A 24,910-nucleotide genomic window follows, 5' to 3' on the forward strand; every position below is an offset into this window, starting at 1 on the left:
ACAATCTCATTTGCCTGGTTGCTGACTTGATTTTTAAGAATAGTTCATATTTATTTAAAAATGACGAAGGGGCTTGAGTGCGATCAAGGCCATGAAAGAAAGCATGCTCGAGCGAGTGAGAAGAGAGTGATATCTAGCAGCTCTCCTCAGCAGAAGTCAGCTTGTAACGGCTGCTGTCTGACAACTTTGATTGTCCCCTGTGTCGACAGCCAGAGTCTGGCCTTCTGATGTACAAGGCGCACACAGCCTCTGATGAAAGCGAGCAGAGAGGTGTCATATTGAACGAGGGATTGCTTTTTAATCCAGGGCACATTGACTATTCTTGTCAATAGAAACTCAATACAAGTGCCAGCTTGAGATTTTTTTTTTTCTATAGGAATCTTGCTGGGCTTAATTTTCAAAGTGAATGCACAGATGCCAGGGAAGGGCTTTTTTTTTCTTTCTCTCTCATGCTGTCTCACTCACTCACTCACTCACTCTCTTTCTTTGTGTTGTCAGCATTTGCTAGAAGCAGCACACGTGAAGTAGAGATGATGGGTGTCATCCTCTTTCACAGAATTGTGCCTTAACAGACAGACAGACAGACCTAGTGGAAGAAAGCAGCATACATGCACACACAGATCTGGTTTGCTGTTTAACCTTTTTCAAGAAATTGGACACAAGACTGTATTGAATTGTCTTGAGTATTACATTCTAGATATTTCTGTAAACATTGCACTAAAGCAAAAAGCAATACAGGATCCTAGATCATAATTTTGCTTTAAGTCCTTAGATACAGAAATAGGAATAAATTGTCTATACAATGCAAAATTACTGATATATATATGACAGTAATGTAAGTGTGCTGTCAGCTTTCCTTTCTGCAGAAAGCCTTTTCGCGTGTGTGGCATGAAAAAAGGAAATGACATATTGAATGCTTCTCCCAGTCTTACTAATTCATTATAACAAATATGAGCTGCTTATCTGCGGAGAGAAGATGGAGAGATCTATTGATATAGATCAAAAGAGAGAGAGGGATGTTGGTGTACAGTATAGATGGAGACTGAAATGCTCATCTATCTCTATAAGAGGGGGATGTTGATCTAGGCAACAATAGATCTCTATAGGTCTCTGCATGTATTCAGTAGGTCCGATAAGTGCAGATGGTCACAGTGCTACTGTATTTAAACTTTTTCTTGGCCAGCTCGATCACATCCTCACACTGTTTGGAGTGTCTTGCGGTGAGGTACAATAACTAGATCCGCCATATGACAGTACTGCATCATATTTTAAACTAATGCTGATTTTTGTTATTCTCAGGTCTTACTGGAAAATCAGTTTAAATTAGTTCATTTAGGATTTAGTGTGATTTTATTTATTTATATTACTTTTTTTTTTTTTTAGGTAGAATTGTTAGCCATCATTGTCCAAACTAATCTAAAACACACACAAATGACAAAACAAAAGTAATTAATTTGTAATTTATTTAGTTTAAAAGTTTTTTTAAATTTAATTTGTGTTCATTTAATTTAGTTTTATTGTTTATTTTATTTTATTTCACTTTTATGAAACCACATCACACTTTTTACTTTTCCACTTTCTATTTAATACTAAGTGTTAATAATAAAAAGAAGCACTAAGTGAAGCATCACTCTTGGAGTATTATGTAATGTGTATATATAATGAATTCTTCTCTCAAAAGGTTTATTTTTATTTAGTTTAAAGACATACTGTAGGCCGATTGGCACTTCCCAAAAGTTGGGACGGGGCAACAAAAGGCTGGAAAAGTAAGTGTTATTAAAAAGAAACAGCTGGAGGTTAATTGGCAACAGGCCAGTAACATGATTGGATATAAAAAGTAGTAAAGATGAGCAGAGGTTCACCAATCTGTGGAAAACTGCATCTACAATTTGGGGAACAGTTTCAGAATAATGTTCCTCAATGTAAAATGGAGAAGACTCTGAATATCTCATCCTCTACAGTACATAATATCATCAAAAGATTTGGAGAATCTGGAGAAATCTCTGTGTGCGAGGGACAAGGGTGAAAATCAATATTGCATGCCCGTGATCTTCAGGCCCTCAGGCGGCACTGCATTAAAAACAGACATGATTCTGTAATGGAAATCACTGCATGGGCTCAGAAACACTCCAGAACTCATTGTCTGTGAACACAGTTCGCCTTGCCATCCACAAATGCTGGTTAAAGCTCTATCATGCAACGAAGAAGCCATATGTGAACGTGATCCAGAAACGCTGCTGTCTGGGCCAAAGCTCATTTAAAATGGACTGAGGCAAAGTGGAAAACTGTTCTGTGGTCAGATGAGTCAAATTTTTTAATTATTTTAGGAAACCATGGACGTCGCATCCTCTAAACTAAAGAGGAGAGGGGCCATCCAGCTTTTTTTTTTTTTTTATCAGCGCTCAGTTCAAAAGCCTGCATCTCTGATGGTATAAGGGTGCATTAGTGCCTATGGAATGGGCAGCTTGCACATCTGGAAAGGCACCATCAATGCTGAAAGGTATACACAGGTTATAGAGCAACATATGCTTCCATCCAGATTCCATCCCATCTTTACTTTTGAGAGACTCTGCCTCTCTAAGATACTCTTTTTTATACCCAATCATGTTACTGACCTGTTTCCAATTAACCTAATTAGGTGCAAAGTGTTCCTCCAGCTGTTTCTTTTTAGTAACACTTACTTTTCCAGCCTTTTGTTGCCCCGTCCCAACATTTTGAGACATGTTGTGGCCATCAAATTCAAATACCTTTTTTTTTTTTTTTTTTTTTTTTTTCCTTAAAATGGTACATTTCCTCAGTTTAAACATTTGATGTTTTCTGTGTCCTATTGTGAATAACATGTGGGTTTATGAGATTTGCAAATCATTGCATTCTGTTTTTATTTACATTTTATCCAGCGTCCCAACTTTTTTGGAATTGGGTTGTATAATAAGTATAATAACCTCACACTTTTCTTCCACTCTCTATTTAATATAGCACTAAGTGATGCATCACTCTTGGAGCTTTGGATAATGTACATGTAATGAATTCCTCTCTCAAAACGTTGTAAATAGAATAATAAAGCTTTTACTAACAGGTCGATGCAGAGATTCAGCTTAGTGTTCAGTGTTCGCTATAGCACTATTCCTTTGTCTTCTTACTTACTGAGTGTTATTTCTTAAAGTGACAATATAACATTTATACTACACAGGATAATTAGCTCAAAATACTCACACAGTCAATATTCTTTATCCAGTCTATTACTCATGTCTGTTGGGATGTGACCAAGGTGGGGATGTGACCGAGTTGGGGATGCTTCAGTTGACTTTGTCCTCTAAGCCTGCTGGCCAACATTGATGAATTCCTGTGCTCCAATTAGATGCGACATGCAGTGGTTGTTAATACAGGATAATTCACGCTCATTCTGGTTGTGGACAATTTGAAAACATAATGCCCTTGTTCAGAATGATCAGTAAAGCTATGGATGATCAACATTCCCACAAACACAGAAATACCATGATGTTCGTGAGAGTGAAGAGAGAGCAGGTACACTATAAAAGAAGGAAGCTGAGGAATCGGAATATTATGAAAGACTGACAAACATCTCGTTTAAATGACATCTGCTGAGTGCAAACTAGAAACCACAGCAGTGCAGTAGTTTTCTAGTCCCAGATTCCTCCTTGACTGTACGCATGCACACGAGACACATGCACATTTGCTGGGTTAAAGCTGCTTTCCGTTTCTGCGGTGGGTATTTTTCTAAAGGTGTGTGGCACATCTGTGCTGCTATTGTTTATTCATGCAGTCGAGCCTTTGAAATGTGTTAAAATGCTTCCCACTCATTATAAAACTCCTGCCACCCATGGATTAGCACTTTGATGTCACCAATCCTGCTTCAAAGGCTGCTTTCAGTACCATTAATCAGAGTTTAGCCTCTGAAGACTCAGCCAGAGAAAACATTTGGACATCTTGTGCAGAAAGTTTTGAAACGCACAGACTGCCGTGCATGTGCTACAGTGGGACTGCATATCCTGTAGAACTGTGTGTGTGCGTGCACGCACGCAAGCGTGTGATAGACGGAGAGAAAAATGAGGATGCTTTGCTGTGAAGTTTTCTCTACTGTTGTGTTTTGTGTCTAAACCATTTTCCACTATACTATTTTAAGAGGTTTAACCTTCAGCAGTGTAGATCTGTGTGTCTAAATGTTCTTTTAAGTCATTGCTACTATATGTAGAGATGTAAACAAATATAAATATAGTATTCAGATTGAACAGATAACGCATTCTAAACAAATTTGAATACAGATATGAACACTTCTGAGTTTAGTTTGTTTTGGGGTTTGTTTGTTTGTTTTTTTTAGAAAGTTTACCAAAAGGTTTTACAATATGTTTAGATCACAAAGGACAAAAATCTCTTTTTTTCCTTTAATGTATCTTGAACAGTTTGGACACAAAAAGCTTGTAGGAAGTTGCTAATAAAAACTCCCAGCCCAACTGCATCTCAAAAACTGCACAAAGACTCGCAGAAGAACTGCACCCCTGCCTTCTAGAAGATTTTAATAGTGTTTCCAGTTACCTTTACTGATCTTTCTGGAATGAAACAAATCCCCAAACTGAAGTAAAACTAATAAAATATTATTAGGTGGATATTTTTTGTCAATTGGAATTTGAGTTGAGAGTAACATTGTAGCTTTTAAGCAGTTAGCTTGTTTAATCACATTAGTCACATTAGGTAGAAAGATCCACAGGGCATCTGGTTCAGAGGCTGAATAAAATTCTGTTTTGCAAAATGTTACTGTTTTCATTTGTGAATGAAAGTTGACTTTTTTTCTAGCAGCCTTGTTTTTGTTTTCCACTGTTCCTAGAACATAGTGATATGGTTCACGTTACAGAAATATAATCTTCTGGTATAAACCATGCGCACTTCTGGTTTAAATCCAACTATGAAAACAGATATTAATATTTTGCACACTATACAGAAACCAATAATGGCATTGTGTTACACCACTACTGTATAAAGATTTATGTTTTAAGTTGTGAATAAGATTGACTTTTATCATGCTGCACACTGTATGTCCATAAAAGATACACATAATGGAAAAGTTGCTATAGAAAGCTCATACTCGGGTCTGTAATGAGGTGGTTGTTTTCCAGGTAACCTGGCCACCTCCAGAGCCAGAGTCACTGCAGCCTCCCGGTCTCTGCCTCCTCAGCTCCACACAGGACGTAGCAAGGTACGTACAAACACACCACATACACCTTTCATCATGTGACATGTAACGAATAAAACATATTGGGACATAAAATAATTAATGATGGAATCATGTAATACAAGTAATATTTTCCTATAACCGCACATCGTGAAATAATTTTTCCCTCTTGTATCACAATGATTTGCCAACATTGCTTTTTAAAAAAAATTATTTTAAAAAACAATTTCTCATGTTTTTGTCTGTTTGTAGTTAATTTAATATGTGGAAAGACCATTATTTCCCTATAAACAGCCATTCCCTCACCAGCCTCTCTTTTCCCTCTATCTTGAAGTTAAGACAAAATGCAGCTTGTTAGATAACTGATAAACTGGAAGTCCTTTGTCCTATGTAGTGTAAAAAATTAACCCTGCCATGGCTATCCCAGTCCCCTGTCTTGAAACCCATAGAAAACCTGTGGGGTGAACTGAAGAGGAGAGGCCGCCAGTGTGGACCTCGAAATTTGAAGGATCTGGAGAGATTCTGTATGGAGGAATGGTTTCAGATCCCTTGCCATGTATTCTCCAACCTTATCAGGCATTATAGGACAAGACTCAGAGCTGTTATCTTGAGAAAGGGAGGTAGCACAAAGTATTGACTAAAAGGGTGCAAGAAATTCTGGCACACACCTATTTAACAAAGCTATTTTTTGATAAACATGTGTTTTGTTTGCAATTATTGGATATCCATGAGAGCAGAGTATTTTTGTACTTTTTTTTTTTTTTTTAACAAAATATCAAAAGTTTAAACAATAAAGACCATTTTTTCACAGCCTTCTTATTAGAAGGAGAGCACTGAACTGGTGCTCTTTAGCGAAACTTGATAGAAAATGTACACTTTCTGACTAATTTGATATGAAAATTCTATAGTACTGTAGTATAAGCATGATTTATGATACTTTTAGGGATAAACTGCCATTTGTTCATTGTCCATGTCCTGTAATGTTCTATTGAAATGGTCTACTCTGTATATTATACCAATTTTACCAATTTTAAGTCTACACATTCTTCTACCTTGGTCTCCTATCATTTTCCTTTATGATTCAATAACAGTTATGACTGTGATCACATATTATTTCTAACATATTGGGTGTTTCCAAAATAAAAAAAAATTGTTGCCTTCTAAGTTTGTATTCAATGTCAGGAAGCATAAAACACTGGTATAATGAGTAATAATAATATTAATTAATAATAATAATAATAATATTAATAATAATAATAATAATAATAATAATAATAATAATAATAATAATAATTATAATAATGTAATTAATATTAAATAATAATGATAGTGAGTCTTTATTGATCACATATACATGTGCACAGTGAAATTCTTTTCTTCGCATACCCCAGCATGTCAGAAAGCTGGGGTCAGAGTGCAGTGTCAGCCATGATACAGCATCCCTGGAGCAGAGAGGGTTAAGGGCCTTTCTCAAGGGCCCAGCAGCAGCAGCTTGGCAGTGCTGGCGCTTCAACCCCCAACCTTCTGATCAGTAACCCAGAGCCTTAACCGCCAAGTCACCACTGCCCTCGTGTGAGAGGACCACTGCCCTCATGTGTTTTTTACTTAATGGTTAAGTTCAAGCAAGAAATAGTGGGTGTATTCACAGAATATTCATTATATTTTTCCAGCATACTTTTATATCCGTAACAGACTTTTTGGATTAGTGACTCTTAGAATGTGTTACTAACCTCCCAACATAGTGACGTTTTGTGTCTTTGAAGCTTGTCTCAATCTGTTTCCTTACAGATACGTTCATAGCTTTAAAATACTGCCTTATACTCCTTATACTGATGAGAAAGCATAGACATAGACAGCTGCCTTGTATTTTGGACACACCTAATATCTCCTTATTGTTAATATCATTCTCAACCCCTCAGTATCTGGTCTATGTGCATGAATACTTACTTACTTGAACTCTTTATCTGTTTAAATCTTTATCTGTTCTTTCTACATCTCTGTTTCCGAATGACCCTCTCTACTCTCAGTCTCCTAGATCTCGGAGAAAGGTAAGATTGTTAAACCTTCCAGAGCTTTCTGAATTTACCATCACTGGGTGTTGGTTTCTTTCTTTTTTTTTTTTTTTTTTTTTTTTTTTTTTTTTTTTTTTTTTTAAATAATAGATTGAGGTTTACTTATTGCTGATTTAGGTCTCTGGTATTCTTTTAAATTGCAGCATTGATTGAAATCATATCCAATTTAGTGCAAGTGGCTCAACACTTGCTGTAAAATTTTGCTTTATAACACAATACTGTCAAAGTAAATTCTTGAATCTGATTCGTCAGGTGGTGTTGATTCATTTTCTGTAGCAGAACAGCTCTATGATTGGTTTGTATTAATATGCTCATTAGAATACATTATAATTTCTTTAACAGCTCATTTACAGGGACTGAATACACAAATACAAAAATCATGTTATTTATTAAAGAAAAATAAATAAAAATTAAAAAAAAAAATTTTTTTTAAAAATGATTTGATATAAATGTATTCTTACAGAAAACTTAACATTTATGGAAGGAGTGTCAGGTTGTAACAGTCAGTAGGTTTTCCAACACATGGAAGTTCTGAACAAAGGACAAAGGGACTTTCTGGTTTCTCTGTAACATGACAAGCTATGTGTTTTGTTTTGATTACTTTGAGAGAGAAAAAATAGTCTGGTGAGAGACAAACTGTTTATAGCTATAATGTACTGTAAGTGACAACAGGAACTAACATGTCTCTAGAATGTTCCTCAACATTAAATGTAACTATGAATGGTTAAATGGTGTGATGCCATTCTTTAATGAATTTAAAACTTGAAATCGTTTATCAAATTGCTGTGGTTTAATAGGATTAAAACACTTTGGTATATGCTGTTACTGGAAAATAATCCACTTCATGGACACACCCCACTGTATTTTATTCCTTACATATCAAATAATAATTTCTGCCCTGGGATTTTTAAAAAAAAAAAAAAAAAAAGTGCTTAATGAATACTGTAGTAATTTTACAAACCGTTAAAATGGCGAATATGAAACTTCAGCAAGTTACAAGGAATGCCAAAAGTGGGACAGATGAAGAGAGGGAGACCTTGTTAAAGTAGTCACATTCACCTGTTTCTCTCAGAGACATCTTGGACAAAGTCAACTGTCAAAACCTCCAATTGCAGAATGTAGGGCCAGTGAAATAAAATTCTGGGCATACCTTTCTCCTTTGCTCAGATGAAATGAAGTATTAAGATATTCACTTTGCTGCATAGATGTTCTATAAAATATTTATCACATCGTTAAATTTGATGAGTCCAGGAGAGGAGATAGCTGTTAAGATCATATTGTATTCTTGTTAAAACACTGTTGAGAAGCAGAAGTTGGTTTGACATGAGGAGGTTTATTATAATAAAAAAATAAAAGCACCCTGAAGTATTAATGTCACCAGTATGCACACACTCCTCACGTCCTCACGATTTTGATTTTAAGTGTTTATTTTCTTGCCAGCCAAAGACAATTAAGTTGATATTATTGTTATCCTATTTTATTGGATCATATTACTCCATTATAGTGCATTTACAATCCCAGAGAGGAGAGAGAATTAACCATGTGTTAAACACATCAATATACAGAATAATAAAACTGGACCTGTGTGGATTTTGCAATACATGCTGTTCCCATTCCCATGCATTTAATCAGCCTCAGTTGTTTCCATCTGTGCAGTTTTTGTTTTTGTTTTTTGGTTAGGACTCATTTATTCATTCCTAACTTTGAGCAAGTCACAGATTTACTATTTGTGAGGTTCTTTGGATGGACTAAAACTGAGGTGTGTGTTTTAGGTGGATACCATGGAAATGATGAGACACCCAGAGGAGACCACTAACATGAGAAGACAGACTGTAGCTTCCTACTTCCGTGTGAGTGTCCAGAAAATCAGGCTTCATTTGGTGTCCCACATTGGTGTCTTAGCACTATAAGGATTTTACGAGAAATTGCCTACATTGACAATTTAGATTATAAATTTGAACAAATAGTCTGTTCCTGTTAGAGTTCCATATATGAGAATATCTCAGGAATCTCCAAATCTCAGACTACGTCTTCCAGACCTCCGCCAGCCCTATCAGCCTGTTCTACCATTACTTCTATTAACTTTTAGTTCTGTGCTGCTATGAGCTAGAAAGTGTGGTTTACCGCAGAGTTCAGGCCTGTAGAGTCCGAATGAACACACACACTTACACATGTGAATATTCACAGAGACTTCTGGTTTATTCATTCAAAACAGAAGTATTTATACACATTGATGAGAAGCAGTGCGTGGACGGTTTCTCCTGGTCCAGGTGTCAGACAGATTTAAACAAAACACACAGCATATAGTCATAATACAAAACAAGTCCTGTGTCATGTTGACACGGAAATACATGTGTATTTCAAGGATATAGCTATAATCAAGGATAGCAGTTGATCAGCTTATTCAAAGAGGTAATTAAATATATACATTCCTCATAGGTATTTGATAGCACAGAGACACACAAACAGAAAATATAACCCAGTATTCCCCGTATCCAAGGTGTCTTAATACAGTTCATAATATAAGAGAGTACATGATATAAGAGAATTTCTTTTCAGTTCCTCTCAAGGATTCTTCCTCATATTATCTCAGGGAGTTTTTTCTTGCCACTCTCACATCTGGCTTGCCCATTGGGGATAAATTTATTATTTTTAATTTATAACTGGAATTGATATATTTCTGTAAAGTGCTTTGTGACAATGTCCATTGTTAAAAGCTGTATACAAATAAAATTTTATTGAATTGAAGAAACAATTAAAGGGATAATTATAAGTGCTTTGTGATAATAGCTTTTGCCAATATTAGTTTAATAGACCATGTTTGTTAGCCATTTTTATTGTGTAATGTGTATTTGTGTTTTTCTCTAGTATTCTCTGATGGATCTGCTGTCTAAGATGGTAATGGGCACACCTCACTTTGTGCGCTGCATTAAACCCAATGATGATCGCCAGGCTCTGCGCTTCTGTCAAGAGCGTGTGATGGCACAGCTACGATACACAGGCATTTTGGAGACCGTCAATATCCGACGCCAGGGCTTCTCTCACCGCATCACCTTTGATGACTTTGTTAACAGGTAGGAGAGCTCAGAGCTGCTGTTACGGCCACTCAGGGGCTCTTGTACAACAAGCCCTATCACACGAAACATGGCTTGTTAATTAGGCAGAATAAGTGGGACAGATTCAGTAACGTGTAGTTATTAATGGGAAAACTCTGTACTCCCTGAGCGAAGGATGAGAAGATTCAGAGGAAAGTAGCTATTAAATGAGGGCAGAAAGGAAATAGATGTAAAGGAAGATTTCTGGTATCTGATTTATTGGCAAGTCCAGCTGTGCATCTTCAGATAAATAAGTGCAGTTTGTTGAACTTGTAGGACTTTACAGGAATTTATTTTACCACTGAAATAGTAGTTTTGTGACAGTTTGGGGAAACCCATTAGATGTTGCCATGAGTAATTTCTGAAAAACAGCCAAAAATGACAGAATTTTAGTTTTTGACAAAATTTGCCAATAAAATGTGCCAGTAATATACTTTAGTAATATACTAAAGTATACTATACAGTATACTTTATACTGTTATAAGAGAATATAAATACAGTGCTCTCCAGAAATATTGGCACCTTTGGTAAATGTGAGCAAAGAAGGCTGTGCAAAATTGTCTTGATGGTTTAACCCTTTCATCTTTTGTTTAAAAAAAAAAAAAAAAAATACTCTGCTCTCAAACAATTGCAAACAAAGCAATTGTATTTGGATAATTTTTGGATAAACACAAGTTTATCCAAAAAATAAATATTTGTTAAATATAAATGTGCAACAATTATTGGCACCCTTTTTGTCAATACTTTGTGCTACCTCCCTTTGCCAAGATAACAGCTCTGAGTCTTTTCCTATAATGGCTGATGAGGTTGGAGAATACATAGCAAGGGATCTGAGATCATTACTCCATACAAAATCTCTCCAGATCCTTCAAATTGTTAGGTCCATGCTTGTGCACTCTCCTCTTCAGTTCACCCCACAGGTTTTCTGTGGGTATCAAGACAGGGGACTGGGACAGCCATGGCAGGACATTGATTTTGTGGGCAGTAAACCATTTTTGTGTTGATTTTGATGTATGTTTGGATCATTATCCTGCTGGAAGATCCAACCACGACCCATTTTAAGCTTTCTGGCAGAGGTAGTCAGGTTTTCATTTAATATCCATTGATATTTGATAGTCCATGATGCAATGTATCCTAACAAAATGTCCAGGTCCTCTGGCAGAAAACAGCCCCAAAACATTAAAGAGCCACCACCATATTTAACCGTGGACATGAGGTACTTTTCCATCTGGCTACCTCTCTATGTGTGCCAAAACCACCTCTGGTGTTTATTGACAAAAAGATCTATTTTGGTTTCATCTGACCATAGAACCCAATCCCATGTGAAGTTCCAGTAGTGTCTGGCAAACTGAAGACGCTTGAGTTTGTTTTTGTATGAGAGTAGAGGCTTTTTCTTGAAATTCTTCCAAACAACTTGTGGTGATGTAGGTGTCTTCGGATTGTAGTTTTGGAGACTTTCTGACCACAAGACACAACTAACTTCTGCAATTCTCCAGCTGTGATCCTTGGAGATTTTTTTGGCCACTCGAGCCACCCTCTTCCCCAGTGTGTTGAGACAATACAGTGGGGGAAATAAGTATTGAATGCATCAACATTTTTTTCATTAAATATGTTTCCAATGAGACCATTCAGATAAACTTTTCACCAGTCTTTGGAATTAACTCAAGAAATCCACAAATACAAAGAAATCCAAACATTAAAGTCCATTAATGAAGTTATGTGTAATAAAGAAGAATGACACGAGATAAAAGTATTGAACACGCTGAAATTTATTTATACTTAGTGGAGAAGCCTTTGATTGTAATGGCAGATTCAAGACGCTTCCTGTATGAAGAAATTAATTGGCCACAGTATTTGGATGTGATTTTGGCCCATTCTTCTATACCAGGGGTGTCCAATCTTATCTGCAAAGGGCCGGTGTGGGTGCAGTTTTTCTTTCCAACCAAGCAGGATCCACACCTGATTCCATCTGTTTAATCAGTTGATCTTGGCTTTCAATAGACTCAGGTGTGGCTTCTGCTTGGTTGGAATAAAAACCTGCACCCACACTGGCCCTTTCCGGTTGGACATCCCTGCTCTAAACATAGTCTTTAAATCTTGTTCAATTGGATTCAAGTCAGGTGACTGACTGGGCCATTCTAACACCTTGACTTTTTTCTCTGAAACAAATTGAGTAGATCATTTGCTGTATGCTTTGCATCGTTGTCCTGCTGGAAGGTCCACCCACTTCTTTTACCCAGTTTTACCCACCCGGTAAAGGGCTCCATTCATCGATCCTTCAATTATATGAAGTCTGTCAGTACCATGTGATGGAAAAACAGCCCCACTCCATGATGTCACACCCAGCCCCACACCACCTCCAAACTTTACTGTTGGTATAGTGTTTTAAAGGTGAAGTGCAATGCCATTTCTTCTCCAAACATGGTGTGTAGTATGACAGCCAAAAGTTAAATTTGCTCTCATCTGACCAGACTACACTTTCCAGACTACACTTTCCAGAGCCTATTTCATAGGCTTGTCCAAATGAGTTGTAGCAAACTTTAAGCTTCGACATGCCTTTTCTTTAGTAATGAAGTCTCGTGGGGTGAGCTTGAGCAGTGGAATGCATTGCCTATTGTTTTCTCTGTGATGATGGTACCTGCTGTCTCCAAGTGTTTCTGGAGCTCCTTCTGATTAGTCCTTGGCTCTTGGGCTACTCCTGACTATTCTTCTGACTCCCTGATTAGAAATCTTGCGAGGCGCTCCTGTGCGTGGCCGAGTGACATTGCTTCCACTTGCGGATAATGGCCCCAATGGTACTTACTGGAGGATTCAGAAGTTTTGAAAAATGTCTATCTGATTCCATCAATATGTTTTTCAACAATAAGTTTGTGAAGGTCTTGGGAGAGCTCTTTGCTTTTACCCATCATGAGATGCTTCTTGTGTGACACCTTGGTAAAGAAAAGCCTTTTTAAAAACCATCAATTTACTAACCCAGCTGATATTAATTACACAGGTAGGGTGTATAATTACTTTCTAATTACTTACAGATTTCAGCTGGTTCCTTACCTTGCCTTGGAGAACTGCTTTTTCTTAGTGTGTTTAACTTTTTTACTTTATGGACTTTAATGTTGTTAATTCTTTATATTTCCAGATTTCTTGAGTTAATACTAATGTCTGGTGAAAATATCATGTGAATAACCTGATTGGAAATATATTTACTGAAAACCAATGTTGACATGTTCAATACTTATTATCCCCACTGTGTTTTCTGATATGAATTCACAGGGGTGACAATAATTGTTGCACACCTTTATTTAACAAAGTGTGTATATATATATATATATATATATATATATATATATATATATATATATATATATATATATATATATATATATATATATATATATATATATATATATATATATATATATATATAAAATATTCTAAACCTGTGCTTTGTTTGCATGAGAGCAGAGTTTTTTTGTGAATTCTTTGAACAAAAGGTTAAACAATAAAGACAATTTTTCACAGCCGCCTTTGCTCATATTTACCAAAGGTGCCAATATTAGTGGAGGGCACTATATATTTTACCAAAATGATGTGAAATGTTTTATGTAGGCTTTCTAGTCCTGTCTTGATGTATTTAAATTTTGCCTGCAAAGATCATGTTAGGTAAGGAGCCATTTAAACATATTCAGTGGTAAATGCAATCAGTTTGCATAAAGATGTCCAAAACCTTGTGTGAGCGTAAGGCATTGATCAAATTGTTATATAGCTGTCTGCTGTAGCTAAATGGATATAAGCCTAATCAATTCAGTTTGTAATCAGATACCAGCTCTCAAATAGTCTGTGATGCTCCTGTGTTTTCGCAACACCATTAAAACAAAGAGCAGCACTCTGTACAGATAACAGCCAAAAATATTTAAATAATTCAATAAAAAGACAATAATAACACATTTAGTCAACAGAACTGATTGAATTAATCAGCAATTATTTTTCCTTCGAAGTAAGTGACTGACACAGATCAGACTTGTGAAGAGATGACGATGAGGCTTAAATTTTAAATGCCGTGAGTGATCGTGCCACCTGTAAAATAACTAACTAAAGTTTGTGAGCAGCAGCACTCAGGACCCTAGATCCATACAGGACCTTAGCTCAGTTCATCTACAGAGATGCCTAGATACTGTACAAAGACTGTAACTCTTCTTAAAGGGGTCACAGATTTCTTGTTTTCTTTTATCAAATTTAGATGTTTTTATATTAATTTAATTAATTTAAAAAATTTAATTAAACCCCAAGCATTGACTGTTCAGACTGCTAAGGTCAGGCATACACCTCTGCAGTTACATGACATACACTGATCCACTGGCTGTTAGGATCCTGAACACCCACTAACTACACTCCCATTACTTTGCACATGCCACTTTAGTGCACCTGCTCTTTAGACTGTCTGCCCGCCTCCTATACATACATTTCATTTCCTCTATTATGCACTAGGATCATTGCACATCACTTCAACACTACTATTATCACAAGGCAGGGTATTACCCCTCTCCCAATGTTACTGCATCATCATATTTCTAATATTCCTTAATTATTACATTCCTTTACAGTTCTATATTTTACTTGTTCGCTACCTTATGTCTATGTACATCTTATTTAATTACTTTTATTACTTTTTACTCTTGCTTATTTGCACAGTCCTGGTGTCCTACTCTGCATTTCACTATGCATTGTACCCTGTCTAACAGTGTATGGGACAAATAAAACCTTTGAATCCTTTTATATTAATAAATTTATTTATAAAACAACTGTCCCCATATAAATGATTATGAATATATTCGTTGTTAAATTCTGTATGTTATAAGCCTTGGATTATGTTGAGCACCTGCAAAGTCCCCGTGAATTAGCTGTTATTGGAAAGATAATGTATTTGAAATAAACTTGTGATTTGATTTGCTACTATCAGAGCTGCTGTTATAGAATCAACACTTAATTCTATAACAAAACTATATAATACGCTTCTCTAATTAATCACTACTTTCTGACCAATCCGATTAGAGAATTCAGCAGAGCTGTGGTATCAGTTCCTTTAATTAACATAGATGAAATACTTTGAAGAATTAAATAAATAAATAAATAAATAACAAAACTTTTCAAATGGAACACATTCTTTACTTTTACTCCCACTATTTCCTTCTCTCTCTCTCTCTCTCTCTCTCTCTCTCTCTCTCTCTCTCTCTCTCTCTCTCTCTCTCTCTCTCTCTTTTTTTTTTTCTCAGCTCGAAATGAAAATTTACATGTAGGTCATCTACATTAGCATCTCACACAGTTTAGCACTCCTCCAAAAGGGACACAACAAACTCCAGGCGTTCCTCCTCTTTCTTGTTATCTTTCAGATCAGAGGACTGTCCTGGTTATTTAGTTTTCCCCAGGACTCTCAGTATTTCATGACTGCCCATGCTATGGTTTGTGACCATCACATCCGTGTTTAGTGGATTTCATAATTCTCCAACCAACTCAAGGATGAACAGACCCTGATATGTAACTCCACTACAAGCTAGCTTAAATTTGTATGACTTTATCAAAGCCTTCTCTGAAGTCATGGAAATGTCCTCTTTGTATCCATCATCAAAGAGATTACAGGTATGAAAGGCAGTGGGTACTGGTGTATCAAAGCGATATATTTCTTCTGGAAACCCAATAGTTGTTATCTTCCTCTGCAAAGAACACCCAGTATCAACCTGGCCCTTCATGAGCCTTGATGTGTGCGAACAATGAGCCTGAGGTCAAGCTGCTGCTAATGCTGCTTTCAAGTGCATGACAACAGTGAATACACCAAACCAAGGGTTAAAGTTTTTCAGATTTCATGTTTACTAGTCAAACAACTTTCTAAAGCTACAAACAATGGATATATACTATATTATATTCCATAGCTGAATGTATACACAACTGTTCTTATTTAATGCAGAGAATCTGTTATCCCACAACTAAGCCATCTTTTAAACCAAAAGTGAAACAACATTCAAGTGACCTTTCCAAAATGAATATTTAGGCTTGATTCAAATTATCTAATTAACATTTAAAAAATCATTTGAAAAATTTATTTGATATTGGAAACCCAGAAATACCATATGAGAGTAGTGAGTTGAAATAAAAAACATTAAAAATCACTGGTATTTTGGAAATAAAATGTAAAAAAAAAAAAAATTGAAAAAAAAGAAAGGCAATCTTGTATGCCCTGTGTGTGTTGCCCTCACCAAAACTGGACACATCCAGTTTCAAAAACATCACCTGGTCTGTTTACATTCTTCAACTGTCAAGTTTCTATGAACTTTTGCCAAATGTAGCCTCAGATTCTTGTTCTTGGTTAGCACCACAGTTTTAAAGAGTGGTTATTTGGTGACTGTCGCCTTCCTGTCAGCTTAAACCAGACTGGTCATTTTGCTCTCTCATCAGCAGGAGTATTTTTTTATTTTTTTTAATCTGCAGAACTGTAGCTCATTGTATGTAGGTATTTATTTATTTATTTTGTACCACTGTATATAAACTATAGAGCCTGTTGTGTATGAAAAGCCCAGAAGATCAGCCGTTTCTGAAATACTCTGATCAGCCTGTCTGATTTTCAAAGACAGGTGTACTGGTGTTCCTAATAAAGTGGTCTGTGAGTCTCTGTTGAGTATTTTAAATCAGTGTTGCTGTTGAAATGTCAATACTGAAATGTCAATACTTTGCTCCTATGAATCTGACTACTCAGTGTATAGTTACATGATTACATGCACTGATTCTTATGACATGATTAATAATGTTTTCTTCTTGCCTCAGGTACTACTACCTGGCTTTCCGGGCCCATCAGATACCAGAAAGCAGTAAGGAAAATGCTGTCATTATTTTACAGAAAGCCAAGCTGGACAACTGGGTTCTTGGCAGGACCAAGGTACAGTCATCATTCACTGCACACTCTTGACTAAATCAGCTGGGCAATAGGGTGATGAAATACCTGTTCTACACAACATAGGTCTGTTTTTTCCCACCCCATCCGTTGCATACAAAACAAACTCCGCTCTTTGATTCTCTTGCTCCATCTTTCATTCTCAGCCTCTTTCATTTTCTCGCTCTTTCTCTCTGAAGAGTTAAATCCCTAAGCAGAGAGGGGTTGTTATCTATGACTCTAATTGACCAGATGGTTGGCATCTGCAGCTTTGGAAGAAAAAAAAAGAAAGAAAAAAAAACAAGAAGTTCAAAGAGTGCTTTTCCCCTATAAGCCCCTTGATTGCAAACATTGTGTGTGTTTTTGAGAGGTGAGGGTACCCTCTGCGTATGAATGTGTGTGTGTGTGTGTGTGTGTGTGTGTGTGTGTGACAGGTGTTTCTGAAGTACTACCACGTGGAGCAACTGAATTTGTTGTTGAGAGAGGTGATGGCTCGGGTGGTGGTAATCCAGGCCTACACTAAAGGATGGCTGGGGGCGAGGAGATACCACAAGGAGAAAGAGAAACGCAATCATGGGGCAATCATCATCCAGTCAGGTACAGCACAACTATAGGGCATGACAGGAGCTCTGGATTCTACTTTCTTCTTAGATTAATAGACACTGAGAAAGTGCTTTCAAGTTTTTCACCTGAGAATAGTGATCAGTCCGTTTTCTGTGCGATTGTGCATTGTGCTGTCCATTATTCTTCCATTGCTTCATATCAGGGTTATTCAATTAATATTTGTAAAGGTCCAGTTACATAAAATTACTTTTCTTTTAAAATTCTGCATCTGTAATAAGCTTTTACTACTTAACAATTAATGATTCATTTATAGCTATAAATAAAACAATTTGAAATGGTTATGTTTTTGTGTATGTGTAGTTCTTTTTCAGTCAACATATATGGCATCAGTTTCGAATTTGATGCGAGGAGAATAAAGACATACTTCTCACTCCATTCATCTTTAATCATTCTGCTTTCAGTTCTTGTTTAATGAGCCATGTTGTCAGTTCACTAATCAGACCACATAGGGTAAATAAAATGAAAGATCTATGAAATTCTTTGAAAATTCTTACCTTTCTGATGCAATGTCTCTAGCCCTGTAGCTAATCTCTGGTCCAATGAGCTGCCGTCAGCTGAATAATTTATATAAAACCATGTGATTGGTTGTAGCGGAGGATCTGTTACAGAAGCCATGATGGATCATGTTTAGTCACTGAACTTCTGCCAGTTTTGTTTTGTTGTTTAAGTGCTACATTTGATCTGCTGAAATACTTTGATGGGTCCACAACTGGACTGTGGTTAGCCAAGTAAACATCTACTCTATATTCTATAAACTTTTTTTAACCAGAGACTAACAATCTGTGATTCCACATTTTGTCTTTTTTTTCTCCCTCATTACTAAGTGACCCATACGAAATCTAAGTATCTGTGCTGAATCCTTGCCATGGTAGTTAGATTAATGAAGATTACACAAATACATCTGCAAATACACTCGCTGGTTAGAGCAGCTTTTCTACTCGACAGTATGGAATGGCAGGCTTCAGTATTAGCAAAGTGACTGTCTTCCAAAGTTTCTTTCATGTTTCAAATGTCCTTTTTATGGTGGCTTTAGGGGCGAAATCATATTTTTATTCAAAAATGTAACACTGCATATTTTTAAATATATTTAATCAGAGTAATGTTTTCTTGTTGTTGATATTTAGCCAGATTCCTTACCAAATAGCTTCTTATTCACTATGTATCCTCACTACACAGGGTAAACCATGATGGTATTGTAGAATTTAACAAGTACACTATATACTCAGCAAAATAAATTTTTAATGTGTTTTAATATGTTGAAATTTGGCATTATTTGGATTGTTCACTGCTATTACTGCAAAGCAACGGATTTACTATGTCTTGTGATCAGTAGTTTTCTCTGTGAGGGGGATGTACAGCAGTGTGGCTGTAGGCCTATTTCTAAACTGATATATAAATCTCAGTTTCTAGAAGGGTTTTGCCTCGATTGATTAGGTGGTTTCATATCGAGTATTTAATTAGATGACAGCTTGTACCCATCTCCAGAGAACTCCTTCTACTTTTTCAAGTACTATTATGTAATGGAAAATAGACCCACATACTCGATTAGGATTTTGGTTCATTCTGGATTTGGATTTGTAACCCTAACGTGCTGTACCATATTGTCCAGTGGAAAAGTACTATAACTCCCTCTCTTCTTCTCTCTCTCTCTCGCGCTCTCTCTCTCTCGCGCTCTGTCTCTCTCTCTCTCTCTGTCTCTCTGTGTAGCATGGAGGGGTTATGTAGCCCGTCAACATGTGAAGCGGATTAAGCAGGATCGGGAGAATGCAGCCGTGCAGATTCAGTCAGGTAATGATCTCAGCTCTTCGAAGCCACAGCTATACACCACAGATCCTCCCTCCTTGTACTTAGAAATATTGTGGGTGGATTGTGCATGTATTCATACAGTTCTTAAAAAACAAATTCTTAAAACTAGGCTGTTTTCAGAAAGTCTCCTTATTTTCAACAAATAAAACCCATAGAGATAATGAATTAATAATGATCCATAGAGGAAAAGTTTGAGAGTTTGGGCCTCAGCATTTGGTCCCCATGTTTCAGTGGAGCGGTGCATATTGAGATCCTTTCTTTTCTTTCATCTCTTTCCCAGTGTAGGCAGTGGAGGAGAGGAGAAGGGGAAAGGGGGGAGGAGGTGGTGGTTTATCCCCTTCTGTTTCCTTGCCACTTCCTCTCTCAAATTCCCGGCCTATTACAGCCCTCTCACATACCAGAAACAAGATGCCTTTTTATACTGTCAACCTTTTCATCTGAAATGTAAATGAATTCTTACTCACTGTGGCCTGGCAGAGATCAAAGTGGGCATATTAACCTTCTTGGGGTGCCCCCTCCCTCTCTCCACTACTCCTTTGAGGACATGTGGAGGGAGGGAGAGGGCGGGAGCAGGGTACCGGGGGAGGCAGGAGAGAGGGAGGGACAGGGAGGAGAGATGCCATTGTTCTGCTCTCCTCTCTTCAAGTGCTGCTCACCTCCTTCTTGGCACAGAGGCTTTTGTGTGTGTGTGTGTGTGTGTGTGTGTGTGTGTGTGTGTGTGTGTGTGTGTGTGTGTGTGTGTGTGTGTGTGTGTGTGTGTGTGTGTGTGTGTGTGTGTGTGTGTGTGTGTGTGTGTGTGTGTGTCTTTCTCACTCATGTTCTGTCTTTCTCTCCCTCTCTCTGTTTTTTTCACTCTCTCTTTTCCTCACTTTCTCCCAGCCCTCCATGTGCCCAATATTAAAGCCACTTGTAAATAGACCAGATGAACAATTCTGTTGCACTGAGAAAAGCCAGCTGACATGCTTTAGTTGATGTGGTCCCTCAGTATGCATGAAGGCATGCTGATGTGTTTGTATTGCTTCGTCGTGGGGGGTCGGGAGTTTTCGAAGTCAAGGGCCTCGAACTCCTGCCATATCACTCCAGCACGTTCACATTGTTACATGCAGGTCTTTGAGTTGGGCTGCTGTAGCAAGTTTAACATAGACCTTTCACATGAGAACATCGCAAACTCAAAGCACGTAAATTAATCACCATCCTGGTATGTGCCGCTGCATATTCTCTTGCTCTGTGTTGCCTTCACTCTTTGTATGTATGTATCTGAATTTTATACTCTTAATATGGAGTGTGTTTGGGTCATTTACTCCTCACTCTCAGAGCACTCTCAGTTTTAATTGCTGAACCCCATTTAAACCAGAATATATGAATGTTTCTGCATTTTTAGTCCAACTGCTTCGCTTTCATGTGCATTCAGTTTTGGGTTGTTTCTCTTCTCAGTTAATTTGTAATTCATAAAGTAATTATGTACTGTAATAATTACTGATGTTTGATTATAATCATCCATGCATGCTTTGGGTGTGTGTTTTAATGCCAAGGAGAATTTCCAAGTAAGCACCAGTTTGTCTATTTGAATGAAATATCGAAACTTGAATTTTATTTTCATAAAATTGCTTTTATGAAACAAACTAGGCAGCAAAATGAAGAAAAAGTCTGTTCCAATGACTAGTGTTGACATTTGTCACTTTGTCACAGCATACAAAGGACACAGAGTCAGAAAAGAGTACAGAGAGAGCTACCAGCAATCTTCATCTGCTTCTAAATCAACCAGGTACGTGTGCGCGTGTGTGTGTCCGTTACACATTCCTGTTTAAAGTGTTTTAGTCCTTCTAGTAGGGTTCACACAGCTATCTTTAGCGTTTTTTGGGAGACTGTATATGTCTTTTGTCATGAAAACCCCATTTAGGAGTGTGTGTGTGGGTCTGTGGGTGTGTGCGCCCCCTGTTTGCCTTGGTGGTAGTTAAACACATGAAAGCCCTCTGTAGGTCAGTGTTGGAGTGCCTGTCTCAACGGAGCTTCTCTCTCGCTCTCTAAAACACACAGACCACACACACCTCTCTCTCTCTCTCTCTCTCTCTCTCTCTCTCTCTCTCTCTCTCTCTCTCTCTTATTTATTTATTTATTTATCTATTTATTTATAAACACATAAATACACATACACCTTCAAAATAATGTCATATAATATCTCGAATTACTATGAAAACAAACACAAATCTGCCATTACAAGGTAGAAAATGGTCTTTTGTGAAACCACAAATAGTTTATTTAGAGTGCACGCTACAATTATCAGCCTTAAAGAAAACAAGCATACATGATTGTATAAAATAAATAGCATAATATTTTTTTATGAAAAGTTTTCTTACATCATTTTCTCAGTGGTAATACTGGTAGTAATAAGTTTCATTTATATATGTAGCACCTTTCTTAGTCAAGGTCACTGTTCAACAACAGTAGGCAGATGATAAATAAACACGTAATCATCACATAATCAAGATACAAGCAGTTGGATCAAGGTACATAAATGAGATACTAAAGAAGAACAACTGCTTCATTGTTTTTTAGACTAATATTCATGATGACACATTGAATGTCTTTCAGTTTTGCTGTTTCTCTCTCTCTCTCTCTCTCTCTCTCTGTGTATGCATGTTTGTGCGTGTGTTCGTGTGTGTGTGTGTGCACGCATTCATGTGGGGTTTTTCTGGAGGGATTTTTTGTGAGCTTGTTTACATCCTAATTCTCAGTGGTGAAACTTTATTATTCTGTTTAATCATTTCTGGAGAGGATCCATATAGATTTATTTTGACATCAGCTGCCCATTTTCCTTTTGGATGATTCATTAGTCTGTGTACATACTTGTGTTTTTTTGTTAGTCTTATTCTGGAGATCTCAACAATCTTTTCACTCCTGTGTGCGAGATTTTGATTTTGATTTTTTTTTTCTATAGTCTTGGCTACACAGACAAGAAGCAATGAGACAAGAGCTTAGGCTTTCAGCTTTTATTTCCTGATATTTACATCTAGATCTGTTAAACAACATAAAACATAGAACCTTTAATATCAGACCACTCAATTTATAGGCGAGCAAAAGTATACAAACAGATAAGTGTTGAAGTAAATTAAAGTAAATAACAGTCAATACTTTATTTGCATATTCCTTGCTTGCAATAACTGTATCAAGTCTGTGACTCGCTGACATCACCAAATTGTTAGTTTCTCATTTTGTGGTGCTTTTACTGCAGCCTCTTTCAGTTGTTGTTGTTTAATTCTAGGGATTTCTTCCTTCAGTCTCCTCTTGAGGAGGTGAAATGCTGCTCAGTTGGATTAAGGTCTGGTGATTGGTTTGACCAGTCTAAAACCTTCCCCCTTTCCCCCCTGATGAAGTTATTTGTTGTGCTGCCAGTGTATTTTGGTTCATTGTCTTGCTGCATGATGAAGTCCCTATTAATTAGGTTGGATGCATTTCTCTGTACATTGGCAGACAGAATGTTTCTGTAGACTTCTGAATTCATTCTGCTGCTACCATCATGAACCATTCAAGCCCAAGCCATGACACTATCTCCACCAGGCTTGACCTCTGAGCTTCTTCATGAGTAGATCCTTTCATTCGCCACACTTTGGTGGAGGTTAATCTTGGTTCTGGAGCTTTTATGGTTCGTCTGTATTTCTTTGCGAATTCCAGTCTGGTCTTCTGATTCTTACTGCTCATGAGCAGTTTGTATGATGTTGGTAAGGCCTCTGTATTTCTGCTCTCCAAGTCTTCTTTGAATGGTGGATTGTGATAACTTCACCCTTTCCCTGTGGAGGTTGTTGATGTCACCGACTGTTGTTGGTTTTTGTTTGGTTTTTTTTGTTTGTTTTTTTTGGTGTTTTTATTCACAGCTTTCACAATGTTCCTGTCATCAGCTGCTGTTGTTTTCCTTGGCCAACCTGTTTGATGTCTGGTTGTTAGTACACCAGTGGTTTCTTTCTTTTTCGGTACATTCTAAGTTGCTTTATTGGCTATGCCCAATGGCTTTGATCGATTTTTCACTCTTATCTCAGCTTTAAAATGACTTGCTTTCTTCCATATGTAGAGAGCTCTATGGATTTCATGTAGGTTCAGCTTTTTTAACAACAAATGAAATCTTCAAAAGCAAAACCCAGGGCTCAGTCCAAGAGTAGATGTTCAAAACTATTAATTGTTTAGTCAATCTAATAGGGCACCCCTGGGCAACAAGAACACATACACATGTCAGTCACATGTTCCAGTAGTTTTGATTGCTTGAAAAATGGGTGGGTTCAAACAAAAGGTGCCATGTTCCAAGTTGTTTAATACATCTAGATGTAAATATCAGGAAATGAAAGCTGAAATTCTGATCCATCGTCTCATATTCATCTTTTGATGACACAGATATCGTCATTGTATAGCCAAAAAGAAAAAAAGAACTGCCCATTCCAATACTTTCTGAGTGAACTGTAGGCTACTATCTCAGTCTGTTAGTAATATTTTATTTTCTCCTCAGGGAAAGCACATCTCCGGGAAGATGCTCTGACTGTCAAACTCATAAGGACAAGGTCAGAAATTAATACTTTACTATTGTAAGGCGTTTCATGTCCAGGGCATTGCTCTGAGTTCAACACTCAGCACTCTGCATATAAGCACAAAGCTTCTAAGACTGAAGTCTTTTTTGAGTTGTGAGACAGACAGAGACACAAAAAAGAGAAAGTTCACATTCTCAACTCTCATCTCAGCACAGAGGGAGAGAGAAAGAGTGAGAGAGGAAGGGAGGTACAGGGAAGGAGTGAATCAAAAGGCTGGAAATCCGTGCTGGAGAGTAAATGCTAGCTTCTCCCTGAGGTGATTTGTCTTTGCGCTTCTCTCTCTACAGATGTTAGGGCCCTTTTTTTAGTAAAGACCTCAGGTTCTTTGCTAGCACTTTGATATCCTGCTCGAATTCAATATGTGAAATAGAGGAGCCACTCTGTGACTTGGAGCACATTGCCTGGCTTTGATGTCTGATCCAATTTTTGCTGCTCACCATTTGATGTTGAAAGGATGAGATGAAGAAAACGTACAGTTTTTGCCAGTAACTCTGCTGAGCATATGTAAGATTAAAAAAGCAAAATCCTTTGGAGGATGTACTTAGAAATGTTAAGCAGATTAATACTTTCCTATAGCTCTTTTATTCAAAGATAAAAATTAAATATGTGAGGAAGTCTGCCTTCGTTATTTCTAG

The 24,910-nt window shown here is 37.1% G+C and overlaps 1 protein-coding gene across 1 annotated transcript in view; it reads left to right on the forward strand.

The window, feature by feature from the left end:
- myo3b (myosin IIIB) overlaps positions 1-24,910 on the forward strand; it is a 78,950-nt gene that overhangs the window by 37,506 nt on the left and 16,534 nt on the right. Inside the window, exons 22-30 of the mRNA XM_047155982.2 lie at positions 5,133-5,212; positions 7,216-7,236; positions 9,033-9,110; positions 10,129-10,334; positions 17,166-17,277; positions 17,706-17,868; positions 19,603-19,683; positions 21,391-21,466; positions 24,197-24,248. Coding sequence (XP_047011938.2) covers positions 5,133-5,212; positions 7,216-7,236; positions 9,033-9,110; positions 10,129-10,334; positions 17,166-17,277; positions 17,706-17,868; positions 19,603-19,683; positions 21,391-21,466; positions 24,197-24,248 — 869 coding nt within the window. The remainder of the gene's footprint in view (positions 1-5,132; positions 5,213-7,215; positions 7,237-9,032; positions 9,111-10,128; positions 10,335-17,165; positions 17,278-17,705; positions 17,869-19,602; positions 19,684-21,390; positions 21,467-24,196; positions 24,249-24,910) is intronic.

Source organism: Ictalurus punctatus, chromosome 6 (assembly GCF_001660625.3).
Source record: "Ictalurus punctatus breed USDA103 chromosome 6, Coco_2.0, whole genome shotgun sequence".
Lineage (NCBI taxonomy): Eukaryota > Metazoa > Chordata > Actinopteri > Siluriformes > Ictaluridae > Ictalurus > Ictalurus punctatus.